Source organism: Prinia subflava, chromosome 1, assembly GCF_021018805.1.
Source record: "Prinia subflava isolate CZ2003 ecotype Zambia chromosome 1, Cam_Psub_1.2, whole genome shotgun sequence".
Taxonomy (NCBI): domain Eukaryota; kingdom Metazoa; phylum Chordata; class Aves; order Passeriformes; family Cisticolidae; genus Prinia; species Prinia subflava.
In genome coordinates, this window is record NC_086247.1 from 71,758,406 (window position 1) to 71,772,659 (window position 14,254).

The 14,254-nt window shown below is 40.8% G+C and overlaps 1 protein-coding gene across 1 annotated transcript in view; it reads left to right on the forward strand.

Annotated features, from left to right (window-relative positions):
- The window catches only part of ADCY2 (adenylate cyclase 2), a 210,226-nt gene that overhangs the window by 186,771 nt on the left and 9,201 nt on the right, over window positions 1–14,254 (forward strand). The window contains exons 20-22 of the mRNA XM_063399668.1: window positions 4,024–4,182; window positions 11,314–11,460; window positions 12,528–12,635. Of these exons, the coding sequence (XP_063255738.1) occupies window positions 4,024–4,182; window positions 11,314–11,460; window positions 12,528–12,635 (414 nt within the window). The remainder of the gene's footprint in view (window positions 1–4,023; window positions 4,183–11,313; window positions 11,461–12,527; window positions 12,636–14,254) is intronic.

Sequence of the window (14,254 nt, forward strand, 5' to 3'; positions counted from 1 at the left end):
ATGAATTTCACAGTTTGATAGAAATTCATGTGACAATATTTGTCTTTCTGTTTTTAAACTTCCTCGTTTCTATTTTCATTCAGTAGCACTTGCAGGATGCTGTTGAGCCACCTTGGCAAGCGTCAACAAAGTCAAATTCCTCCTTACCCTTCTTCCACAGAGGGCAATACACAAGTAATTTCTCTGTTAGTTATTGCATTTTTTGCAGATAATATGTATTTTTTCTTCTTTTGATTTCTGATGATTTAAAAATGCTAAAGATAATAGCCACCCATGAAAAGAGTGGCCTTTCTACTTCCCTTCAGCTGCCATTGGTGCTCCTCTGTCCGCAGGATGAGTAACCAAAAAGTTCATCCAAACAAAAAGTGGATGCTTTCCTGCAAGCCTAGCTCTGTGAACATGCTGACCACTGGTCACAGTGATGCCTCTCCTGAATCAAAAGCAGAGACAAGAGATAAGTGCCTCTGGTTCAGCTGGGATGAAGAGAGGGAGAGTTAGTATATCATTACACAGTTTATGAGCCTACTTAATTCTTTTAGCTGCACAGCTAGCATCACCACTGGAGGGAGTAGAGCTTTCCTCAGCTGCTTATTTCTTATCCTTTTGTCTCCTCATTGTACTGGTACAGCTCACTGTGAAGATATATAGTGGATCAAAATAGGGAAATGGACAGGATTAAAAGTTAAACCTGCAGAAATGGTTGGTTTTGAGCCAGATCTATTTTCAAGATTTATGGGGTGGCCACAGCAATGCTTGTGCCAGAAGAATGGGAGTGAACAGACAAAAGTGAGGTGGAGAAGGCAAAACTGTTTGTTTTGGGTTTTTTTGATGGCCCTGCCAGCATAGGCTACAAGCATTTCCTGCCACTGAGACGAAGTGACTCATTTCACTCTGCGTACAGATCCTGAGAGTTACTGGATAATGGGCTGGCGACAGGCAGACCATGTCTTGGGAATGGTGACACTTCCACCCTTCCCAGGAGAATCCAGATTGGTGTGGGCTTGACTGTGTAAAGAGTGTGCTCACATTTAAACGCTGTTGAGCACTCAATCTCTCTTATGATCTGCTTTGAATCCAGTATTGACAGCCTGTGAATTCCTTTCTCAACAGTACCTAAAATATTATGTGTCTATTTACTCTGTAGGTTTGCTGTATATTTTTTCCATGATTGATTATATTGTAGTTATCCACACTTAATTTCATTGGTAGTTCTACTGCTGAAGTGCTTGTGGCAGCTTCCCTGAGCTGTAAAAACTGTTTCTTTGTTGTCTCTGTTCTATTTTTTAGTGAGCTTTTATTTTGTGAGGGAACTCTTCTCTTTTTAAAAACAGCAGTTTCTTCAAGAGTCTCTTATGAAAGAATTCAATGAAAACTTATTTCAAATTTCACTGCTAGTCACATGACAACTTGCTCCTTTGTAATAGACAGAGGCATGTTTACAGAAAGCATGTCAACTCGTCCAATTGTATCAGCTTTAGCCAGTATGTCTAAATAGCTCTTTTCCTTAGCATTCACTGTTTTTTCATGAAGTACCTTGCTCTGTTGTTCCTGCTTCTTTTCCAAACATTTGGCTCATATCTGTACCATTTGTCAGTTCTCTAACACACTGTCTGTTTTGACTGATCAGAATATCTACCAAAAGTTTCATATCATGCAAACAAACAAACAAAATACCCAAAAAAAAACCCCACCACAACAATTCAAGGCAAGTTAGCAAGCTACTGCTTTTCTCTTTTTGAAATATGATAAGCTGACTTTTCTGATTTCAAAGGAAATAGTAGAATACATTCTGATTTTTCTTTCCTGGTCTCTGAGTGCTCTTTGTGCTTTTTTGGAGCAGCCTAAATTTAATTCAGTAAATAGTAAGGTAGTAAATAAATTATCTGTTTGATACTAGCCTTTAAAGAAGAAACATATTTTTGGAAACTTCACTTAGCTACACCTTTTCTTTTTGATACAAAGTCGATACAATGTATGAACCATTTACTTTTCTAAATTTATGCCAAGAATTTTGACATCCCAGGATTTTATTGGATTTTTTCTGCTTGAATACAGTTGGTGGCATTTGAATTTACCATCTATGTGTATTTATATTTATATTAATCTAATTTCTTGGATGGTTAAATATCTAACATATATATAAAAAGACATTTGAAAAAAGTGACTGTATGTATTTTGCATTATATGGACAGTTCTGAAAAAAATCCCTGTTCATGACCTCAAGCTTTATAGGACTGATAACTGCCATTTAATACAGGCAGAATGACAGGGCAACAATAAAATCCTATTTCCATATCCCTGCAGAAATCTGTTCTCAGGTTCTCAGTACCTTTATGATTGTCTGTAGAAGTATTTAAGTTTCTGCCAACTCTTCTTTTGCTTATAGTTTGCAAATGTCCTTTAGTAACATATAATTATTTAAAATATCCAGCTTATTTGTTTATTTGACATTCAAAGTCCAGATTTCTGGGATGCAGCACGACCCATTCTAAGATGTCAAGACCCCTTTTACTTTCAGAAGAATATCATCTTTGAGTCAGAATAACCAGAATATTTCTTTTGCAGTACATTTGAGGTCTGCACTCTGTCCTTAGTAGTGTAGGTATCAGCACAAAGAGAGTATGTTAACAATGATTTCATGTTATGGATGTTCTCTTTCATTCAGTTTGTAATTAATGTTTAAATGTATCTGGCCCTTATCAACCAATTTAAAGGAAACCTGAGTATATTTCTCTCTATGTGTTTAAGTGGAGGAATCATTTTCCTCTTACTGTTTTTTCATCCTGCAAGTATTTGGCAGATACGGTATTTGCTTCATCAGTTTTTTCTTTCATTGCCTTTTAAAAGCTTGCCAAATCATTTTTATACCATTAATTCTAATTTCAACTTTCTGCTCTTATCTTTGGCCGTGATCTCAGTAGAATACCTATGAATCATTTTGAGCTGTGACAGCCACTGCCCAGTCAGAAGGACTACTCTCATTTTTTATGTCAATGCTTACTGACTGCTAATAACTCTAGCTAGCATTTTTAAGTTTTTCTATAATAAGATTGCCATCATAATTGTATTCTCCTGGTTAATAACATAGCCTTCATTGAGATTGCCTGATAGTGTTAAACCATTAAGACTATGTTGAAATAGCTCTTGATTTTTATCAAGTCAAATGAGAGAGGCCAGAGGAAGCTTTACTGTGGAAATAATGCCATAGAATTTATGGCAATACATTGACAATATTGAAAGGAAGTGGGGAGAGCTCCACAAAAGTGCAGTTTTTATTAATTTTTCACTTATCTAGTGAAATTGGATCTCAAAACATACTGATTCTCCAAGGATGTTACTTATTTTCATATAGTTCCAGGTATGGTTGTTGTGGTTACTAGAAAGGTATTATGAAAACTCTGGGACAAAAAGACAAGGAGGATAAAGCACTACAGAATGGAGTGTCAAAGCAACCAACCAACAAAAAAAAAGGCAACTAACAAAACCAAAATTCACCTGAGTTGGCCCAACAGACTGAGCCATTTTTGATAGTCTGACCATGATTTGATATATTGAACGTATATATTATATCAATACGCTGTTTTCTTTTTGCCAGGCTGGTTGCATGGTGTTACTTAAAGTTAGTAAAAGTTAAGGTTTTCCTGAAATGCCCATTATTGTAAGTGACATTCTGCACTTACAAAATAATATTAAGTTGCAAAACTATACATTGTTTCCATTACAGTGTTTGATTACTGGAATGAATTTCTACTCAAGTCTGAGAGTAGACAAATGAATCTTTCATTTTTAAGGCACCTTGCAACTTTTCTTATTTTCTCCTTGGCCTTTTTGTTGGATTTGATAAAATGTATGTCACAAAGTATATGCTTGGGGTGTGACTTCTGTGGGACATGGAATTATATTTGAGTAGCCAAATACTAGCATTGTAGTGGTTGTGTACTGTGCTTATTTTGTCTCTTAAACCTGTATTCCAGCAGGACAAGATGCCTATTGTTTCTTTACTTCTGTGTCCTCTTGTAACAGAATGAATATTACTGTAGGTTAGACTTCCTGTGGAAGAACAAGTTCAAAAAAGAGCGGGAGGAGATTGAAACCATGGAAAACCTAAATCGGGTGCTTCTGGAGAATGTGCTGCCAGCCCACGTAGCTGAACACTTCTTGGCAAGAAACCTGAAGAATGAGGTCAGCTGTCTCTGTATATCCTCTACTCTGTAAGAAAGCAGTGTACCCTGGAAATACCACTTAATGCTGTTTTGAACAGTAGGTCCTTACAGTGAAAATATAAATTTATAGTCACTTTCATTTCCCCTTTCCTTCCTGTAAGCTTTACTTTACAGCACTGAATGCACTATAACACTCTGAAATACAAAGGTGAAATTTTCCTAAGTGGCAATGCACTTTGTCTATTGAAGAATGGTAAAAAATAGGTGAGGAGGAGGCAGAACAGAATGGTTGAATCTACAGGAGTTTAATTTTAAATTATATGCATTCAGACACTTTTTTCTCCATGATCAGAGTGGAGTTGCAACCAGGTTCTGAATTTTCTTCTGTTCACTGGAGAGCTTGTTTATTGGAGTGAAAATTAACCTTTTCCCTGAAACAGTAGCTATTTTAATTCTGGAAAGATGTTCTGAACACTGAATTACCTGTTTACTCACTGCTTAATGGACCTAACCCAAGCACCAGAAAATTCACCCAAAAGATCCATCTTTACTTTGCCGGAAATTAGACCTGCTCCTAATATTCCTTTACAGTAATAATAAAGAAGAAAAAAAAATATATCCATTTAGAGAGAATAACAGCTATAGAAATCTTAAATATAAGAGTTTGGATTACTTGTGCATGCCAATTAATTGTTTCAAAACTGATAAAAAAAGGCAGAGGGCACATACAGGGATTAATTTTTGATCTCCTGAGCTGAAAAGGACAACGTCTTCCCTTTCACGGTGGTTTTCATTAAGCAGTACTAATCAGGACTGCATTTCAATACTTTAGTATTCCCTGCAAATATTCATTTGGTAGCTAACATTGAACAAAAATTGCTGTGGGGTTCCTTCAAATGCAGTGAAGATTTTGGCTGGAAGCCAAGTTGACTCAGCTCCAGTTCTCAGTTAAGGCATTAAACACAGCAAACCATCAGGAGATTGCTTTCTTGATTATGTGCTACTCCACCTCAGCTCCCCAGCAGAGTAACACCATCTGCTTACCTTTGTATTGGCTACTGGAATTTGTCTTGTCACCCCTCAAGATTCTTAATTTGGAATGAGTTTATTTAATTTAATGAAGCACAGAAATTGTAATGTGCTGAGCTCCTCAACTCATCATGTCAGGCGAAGTAAAAATAAATTGACATGATTTTAATTACATCCATTTAAAAAAAAAAACCCAAACTCGAGGGGGTTTTGTTGGTTTGGTTTGGTTTGGTTTGGTTTGGTTTGGTTTGGTTTGGTTTGGTTTGGTTTGGTTTGGTTTGGTTTGGTTTGGTTTGGTTTGGTTTGGTTTGGTTTGGTTTGGTTTGGTTTGGTTTGGTTTGGTTTGGTTTGGTTTGGTTTTTTTCAACAGTTTTCAAAGGAAGGCCCTTTGAAATCTCTGAAAGTGTTCAGGAATATAAGTATCTGTCATGTCTGTAGATTTGTTTCCATGTCAGCAAGGTTGTGTGTGTAGATACACCTAAAGACATTAGGGAAGATTAGACCTTTGTTTTCTATGTGTGGATACCCAATTATACAATATTGAATACAAAAGATACAATATTGAAATTTGTCCACATTTTCCTTAGCTGCAACAGTCAAGTTAGTATAGTTTTATGTGTGTTCTTTTCTGTTTCAAACAGATTCTGAGGTTAAGAAAATGGATGACTATTCTATTTCAAAATACTACTTCCCTTAGTATTTTATGCATGCAGCTGCATTGAGAAAAGGGAAAACAAAGTGTGCTGCTGAAAAGCAGGCAAAAGAAATGAAAAGGGAAAAGTGAGTGGATGAATGCTAACTGGGGCAGTGGGACTGTAGTTTCAAATGACCATCATAGGTCTTTTTATAACAGGATATACATTTACTATTGCCAGTACATCAAAAGCAAATTTCCTTCAGAGCAAATAATAAAGGTTTGTTTGCTTTACCTGAACCTCCAGAACTGGGTTTCTGCTAGTAGTCTGCATGCTGGATACAAGACAGGTTATTTACAATTGAGAGAAAGGCTCAAAATCTAAAATGAAAAGCAGGAAACAGGGCCAGGATGAAATCTCTGCAACTGGCTTTTGCAGCTTTCTCCTTAATGCTTTTATCATTCAGATTCCCTATTAGTAAAAAGTGCTTGGGAGCTTTTGTAGCTTTTGTGCTGTAAGCTTACTGGCAAGCCCATCACTGAGAAAGAGGAATCGTGCTTTATTAGCTACAGGATGGAACTAGCATCTTACTTAGAGCAGAAATTCTGCCTTAGAGAAACTGACCACCACTCCCTTCCAAGGGATAAAATTGGACTGGTTTGCCTTCTCTGTCCCAGGAAGATCTTCAGGTGCTAGAGATGAGGGGACAGTAATGTTGTTGTTTAAATTTATGGGGGGTCCCCGGGGAGTGCCCCCCAGAGACCCCCGGGGTCTTATGGGGTCGTGGTGTTCCCGGGCTTGCAGGCAAGGAGACTCAGATGCCGGTGGGGTGCTGATGAGGTGAGGGTTTATTCACTGAGGGAGAGGGGAAGGGAAAAAGGGGGGGGGGGAAGGGAGGAGAGGGAAAGGGAGCATCAGGAGGCCTCCAGGGGAAGAGGGGCAAGAGGGGCAGAGCCTTCTGCCTTAGCATTCTTATCACAGAGGTTCAAAGGGGCACGGTAACATTCTCCAGCCAATGAGGTTACAGATACAGGATACTGCAGGGAGGGTACAGACTTGGGATAAACCATACATTTTCCAAGGGTGAGCCAGAGCAAACCATTTCCATAAAATGCAATCCCACAAGTCACCCTTTTTTTCTTTAAAATGTGAGAAGAGAAATATGACATATGACAATTAACAATTAAAAAAATGAAACAGTAATTACAGTTTTGCAGCATGAAACCAAATACAATTGCAGTAAGGATTATGTTATAAGGTGAACAGTTGATCTGACCTTGTAATTGCAGTAGACGGGTTATGTGAGTTTATATTGCAAGATTTGAAACAAGTTAACAAATTTGTTTGAGCCTTTCCAGCGTGACTGGCCTAATAGTGTCTAGTCTTTTCCAACTGGCTTTTCAGACCACCACAGCCCCCAGCTCAGGCTGAGGCGCTGACCTCTGCTCCCACTCTAGGGACAGGAAAACACGTGGAGTTCCCCGGGCTCCACACACGGCCTCAGATTCTCACCCAAGGATCTGAGCCAAATCACTCCTTTCACTTTCCAACTGGTTCAACCGCCTAACAAAAGACCCCCAGTTTTAGGTCATCAAAAGAAAAACAAAAGAAAAAAACTACAAAAACCGTCAAATACTTTCTCAGACACTCTATCAGGTTATCAATCACCCTCAGAACTGAGGACAGTATAAACCCAAAAAGCGTTATCGATTCAGTAGTCTACTACTGATTCGCGCTTTACAAGAAGACAGTCTAAAAACTGCTTCCCTTGGATCTACACTTGTGACCTGAAAAAGCCTCTGCTTTCTAAATTAGAAAACAGGGGAATCTGCAATATGAACACACACAAAAGCTAGAATGGCATAATTGTAAAAACTACTTCATGGGGATGGGAAGGAAATGGAGGGGTTTGGGACACCCTGCTGTTTGGCCAGAACAGCAAGGGACAGGGGCAGAAAAACAGGGAAAGGGAATCGAAGTAGCATTAACAATTATACAAGGCTGTAAAACTGGTATTACAAATTCACTTTAGCTTTGGGGTTTGGTTTCTTAGCGTTTACCTTGTGGGACTTGAAAAGCGGAAGATGGGACTGAGAGCACGTGGCCATGGTGGCCATGCGGTCACAGCGCAGCACGTGGTGTTAGCTGTGCCGTGCCGGGTTTAGCAGGAAGGGGTTAACTCTCGGGGGTTTGTTAAGGGAAAGGGGGTTAGGGAGAAGGAGCAGCGAGGGGAGGAGGGGGTAAGGGTGAGGAAGGAGGTTACACAATTTACAAAACCGAGTTTTGGAAGGTGCGGGGCTTGGGCACAACTGAAGACTGCTTTTTCCTTCTCTGTTGGCTGTCTGGCTGAGTTCCTTTAGCTGCTGTCCAGGGCTGCTTCGCCGCTGTTGCCGGGCGGGGGGAGGGGCGCCTGTTCTCCGCTCGGCTTCTCCCGGTGCTGGGGCCCGCGCGCGCTGCGGCGGGGCTGGGGCCACGTGTTGGCTCCGCCGGGACTGCCCCGCGCTGCGGCCGCACCGGGCCGGGGCCGCTCCTCCGCCGGGGCCGTGCCGCCGCCGGGGCCGCTCCGCCGCCGGTTCGCCACCCGCGCCGCGGCTGCCACGGGCCAGAGGATGCCGCGCCGCTGCCGCGCAGCCTGCGCCACCGAGCCGAGGTGGGCCGGGGCTGCGCCGCGGGCACGCGCTGCAGCAGCGGTCCCGCCGCGCCGGGGCTCACGCCGGAGCCTCGCCGTGGCGGAGCCGCGCCGCCCACGCCGCGCCGCCCGGTGGGGCTGCACAGCCCACGCAGCGCCGAGGCGGGCCGGGGCCCCAAGGGGCCGGGACCCGGGCCCGCGCCAGGCTGGTCGGCGGTGGTGGGACAGCCGCGTGGTGGCTCACGAGGTCTCTGCGCGGTGGGGGAGGGGCCGCCCCGGGCCGCGATGGCCCAGAACGGCCGCTCCACCGGAGACGGCACCGAAACGGAGTTACCATGGTCCATCTTGTCTCAGGGTCGCTGGTGCTGTTGCCCGACGTTGGTGCATCATCTGTTGTTGTTTAAATTTATGGGGGGTCCCTGGGGAGTGCCCCCCGGAGACCCCCGGGGTCTTTTGGGGTCGTGGTGTTCCCGGGCTTGCAGGCAAGGAGACTTCAGACGCCGGTGGGGTGCTGATGAGGTGAGGGTTTATTCACTGAGGGAGAGGGGAAGGGAAAAAGGGGGGGGGGGGGAGGGAGGAGAGGGAAAGGGAGCATCAGGAGGCCTCCAGGGGAAGAGGGGCAAGAGGGGCAGAGCCTTCTGCCTTAGCATTCTTATCACAGAGGTTCAAAAGGGGCGTGGTAACATTCTCCAGCCAATGAGGTTACAGATACAGGATACTGCAGGGAGGGTACAGAGTTGGGATAAACCATACATTTTCCAAGGGTGAGCCAGAGCAAACCATTTCCATAAAATGCAATCCCACACAGTAAAAGGAACATACTTGCAGAATTTCAGATGTTAGAGGAAAAAGAAAATGATTGAATGCAAAGGACAGGATGATTTTATTTTTGTTCAAATAAGAAAAGCTGTTTCTTCCTAGAATAGTGTTGCATTTAATTTTCTGACTACATGTTTTGGAGAGTACTGTTTCAAGAGAAGCACTCAGGAAAATTAAGGCACTCGATTGTAAAATCCTTTATTATTCTGATCAAAATAATCTAGCTGGGGATGACTCCTTAAAAATTCTCTGAAATTTATTGTGATATTAACAATTACTACTCCTCTGGTTATAGATAGTGGCTCTTGTTATTGTTTCCATGATAGCACTGTTATTGAGCATTAGTGGGGATGGATATTGCCCCAGTATTAGATAGGAAGGACAAATGGGTTGTTATAAGTGAAATGAAGTTACAGGGAAGGTGACCTGAGTTAACCACAGAATGCAGTCTCTGTACCTCCTTAAGGAAATACTCCCATCAGACCATCCAGGAGCCACTCTGGCAGTCACACCTGCACCACCTGAGCTGGGACCGAATCCCCTTCACAGTGAGCTCCAGTGAGCCAACAGGTGCCCTGCTTGACTCCCCACACACCACACACTCACAGTCAGACCAGATTTCCTTACTGGCTTGACCCTTGGATTTCCCACAGCAGTCTCAGAAATCTGGATCTAATCATGGTGCAACAAGAGAATAACTGCTTGAGCCGTGAATTGCAACAATATATTCCATCCCTACAGCACACAGCCACAGTGGAGCTTCAGCAATGCTATGAGTATAGAATCCCTAGGAAATACAAGAGGCACAAAATTTAGTAGTAAATAATTTATCTCCTCCAGCTGCTCATGTTCCTCCCTGTCCATCATTATTTTCATGTTTGCTCATCCCTCACACCTGTGATGGAATGCAGCAGTCAGCAGTTTTCCCACAGTTCTGTTATTTTTTAGTTACACATCAGCAGTAAAGATCCACTGTGTCTGTGCACATCTGTGTACAGGCACACCACATTCTTACAAAAGAACACACTGATTGTCAAATTGCAATTAGCTTAGCTTTGCTAAGTTAAAAAGGAAAGAATACCTTATGCTTCTTAAACTCACAGAATAAATCCTTTTCATGTGAATATTGAAAACCCTTTTTACTCAATTAACAACTTGAAGGTAGTTTTACATTAAAGTAGATAACAGCCTCTTTTATTGCTGTTTCTATCTACCTTTGTGTATAGTTACTATTTCTTTTCTAAGTATTAGTTTAATAAGTTTTCTTTCTTTTTGTCTTTTTTTGAGGGATATGAATTTGTTCTGAAAGAAGAGATAGTCTAATGTTCAAGGGCAGTGGAGAGGAAACTGAAGAGGGTAGTGGGAGGCGGTCATTTTTAGCACCAGAATCTTTCTGTGGGGTAGAGATGCTCTCGTTTCAGTGATCACAGAAGGCAGTGCAGATTCTGCCCTAAGTAAGTTTCAGTACAGGTGACTTCTTTCTTTTTGCCCCAGCTCCTTATTATGCAAAAAAAAGGATAATTATTTTGTCCTCTTAGGCATACTGTCATTTTAGGTTGGGAACTATCAATCAGGGTCGTATGGCATTATTTCTAGTACATTGAGTTTGTGATTTTGGTTCAGTTTTTTAGCTAGTACAATAACAAACAGCTGATAATAAATTGGATACTGTTTTACAAAATACATTTTCAGCCATGCAAGGCAGACTAAATTCTCTTCATAAGAAGACTCAGAGATGGGCCCTATCTAATATATTAGTGAACATTTTGTTTTCACGGGGTTAATGTTCAGGAAGAAAAAAAGTCATTACAATATTTTCAGCTTTAAATGTTAAGTCTATTTTGTGAACAGGTTTATAAACTGTTTAAAATTAATAAATGCAACTAAATGCAAAAAAATTCCAACCTCCATCTTAAGGCATTCCAACTACTGCACTATGTCTGTTTTTAGATCCTGGACCCTGCATGTTAATAAGGAAACTTATTTACTACAGAGTATGATCCTTTTTTTTTTCTTTATTTTGTTTTCTTTTGGACAGGATCTGTATCATCAGTCATACGACTGCGTCTGTGTCATGTTTGCCTCTGTTCCGGATTTCAAGGAATTTTACACAGAATCTGATGTAAATAAGGAAGGGTTGGAATGTCTCAGGCTGCTAAATGAGATCATTGCAGACTTTGATGATGTATGTACCTACAACAGTGATTGACATATGGTTTCAATCTTACCAACTCATTCAACAGTCAGAAAACATACTTGAAGGGGAGAGTGGAAGAGCCGTCAGAAGATACTTACAGGGACTATTAAAGGAAAAAGAGATTTATGTGGGATAAATCAGATATTGATTTGACATAATATTCAATTGCTTTTGATTTGCTATAATAAGAATCCTGTGTATCTTTTTCCCTTTAGCTGCAGCACTTGAAGCAGTTACATTGCATAGCATGCATTATCCACAAGTTCTAGATACAAATGTCAAAAGTCAAGTATAACTTTGTGTTATACCTGATCTGCTCTGATGATTTGATACACAAGCAAATCAAGGGATTATAAAAGTTGTAATGTTCCAGTCTCTGAAGTCAGAAGCAAGTAGAGAGTATGACTACAGATGGATTGGAAAAAGGCATCTACAAAGGCCTCATTGAGAACAGTATTTCTCTATAGGGAAGTTATTAGTGGTTAATATACCAGTAAAAGGTATTAAAATTGTGTCATGAGTCAGAGAGCACAGTCTGGACTTGTGGATGTGCAGCTACAGAGGGTATTTTAGCAGCAAACCCATTTGGAATTCATTGGGTGTCCAATGTTCAAAACAAACTGGCATATATGAACTAAAATACTTGGATTTTGGTCCCATTGACATGGGCTATTCCACTGGCATAAAATAGATGCTTACTTTCAGAAAGCTGCCTAAAGTTTAACTGTTGGCTGGCATGGTGATCCAGTTCCAATATCACATGAGTGTAAAGTCTATTGACTTTTAAAAGCTGTATGTAAAATAGGATGGAATTTATTCTGACTGCTATAAATTTCATCCCTTTTATAGTAAAAGGTATTTTAGCTGACAGAAATTCCCGAAACTTGGAGTTTTGTAACCATTGTTTTATCCATCCTTGAGTCCTTCATCCTGTATATATTTGTGAAGCCATTTGAGGTCCATACAGAAACTGTTCTAAGGTTTGACTCTCTGATCGGTGTTAGAGTAACAGGGCTGCTGATCTGAATAATGAATGGCTGTTACTTGTTTTACAGTTACTGTCAAAGCCAAAGTTCAGTGGAGTTGAAAAAATAAAGACCATTGGAAGCACTTACATGGCAGCAACAGGACTGAGTGCTACACCCAACCAAGAACAGTGTCAGGTACAGGAAAATGTTTTTGCTTAATAAAATGCATATTGAAATGAAGGCTAAAATTTTGCTTATTAAGCTTCAGGTTATTTATAATAATGTGGCCTAGTTTTTTCTTATTAGCATAGATTGTATTGTACTGGACAAGTATATACTTTAGTAGTCCCTGTGAATTTTTCTTCATATTGCAGTTTGAAAATGCCACCTCTGTATTTGCTAAAACAGGCCTTCCACTATAAATACAGTACAGCATTTTATTCCTATGTGCTGCATCAGGACTGGATTTTCAGAGCATACAAAAGATTGCAAGAATTAATGTTTTCCATTGTGAGCTGGGAGGGGTGATTTGCTTTACTAACTATCCACTAATAGAACCCTCAGACTCAGCACTGAGAATATGTTCCTTTGTTTCTAGTTTACTTAATATGGTAGGATTTAGAACTACAGTCAGTGTACATCCAGTTCAGAGATGCAATTCACAACTTATTCAAAAATGTTGCTTTTGCCATGATTTTTAGAGTACTTTAGGTTAGCAACAGAGAGACAGCAATTAAGAATCACAGTCTCTGCTAAGGATTAATGTGCTTTTGCCAAACTCATGTTCCTTCTAAACACAAGCAATTACCACATGAACTATAGACCCTAATGATCCTGGGACAAAGAATTATTTTAAATTAGCTCTGACATTTAATACAGGGAGGTGAAAGGGATGAAGAAAATGCAGAACTACAGATCGAAGATGTGAAGACATAGAGAGCTCTCAAACACAACTAAAACTAATGTATGCAGAGGAAGAAATTTATCATTTGAGTTATTTACACAATGAAGAGATCCACGGTTTAGCACTCCTTTGGTGATTTAGTACACATTCTCAAAACAAATCCACCAGAACTCAGCAGCCTTCATTCCAGATTCCCAAAGATGCACAGATCCTGCAGTACCTAGTGTGGCAGTGACTGACTGCTAGACATACTGCTGGGATCCACCCCCAGCTTAAAACAAGCATCCAAGGAAGACTAAGTGCCTATGGAAGGGGTCTGAACAGGACCATCTGTTTTAGCTAGGAGTGAACTCCAAAGGAAACAGGCTTCATTTATCTAAACTGCTGCTCCTGCAAGCACTACTACTGTCCCACCCCAGGCAGATGCATGCACTGCATGAATCATCTCTGAAGTTGTCATCTGTCCACCTCTTCCATCCCTTTATCTCAAGAACTAGGGAAGATTCAGTAATTTCTCATAGAAATCAAAGAGTCCATCCATGTCTTATGAAATAATTCACGTGTTAGGATCCTACCTTGGGCTGTGGGACATTAAAAATCAATTTTCTCCTCAGCCTGAAAGGACTCAGTAGCACTTAAAATCAGGTCACTTTGTTGTGTATGAGGAGGGATTAAGTCTACAGCCTTGATAAGTGGTATAAACTCTGTAAATAAAAAGGCAGAGTGGGGCTGCCCTCTTCCTCTTGTGTTTTAGTCATTTTCAGGTCTATTAAATGTTCTCAGAGATCCTTGCTTATCTGCACAATGAAATCGGTGGAATAATTCTTAAAATTGTGAATTTCACTGGATCTTAACCATTTTATAAGGCTGCTGAGCTGTGTAACAGCGAGGGGGAAAATCTCTGTGGGGC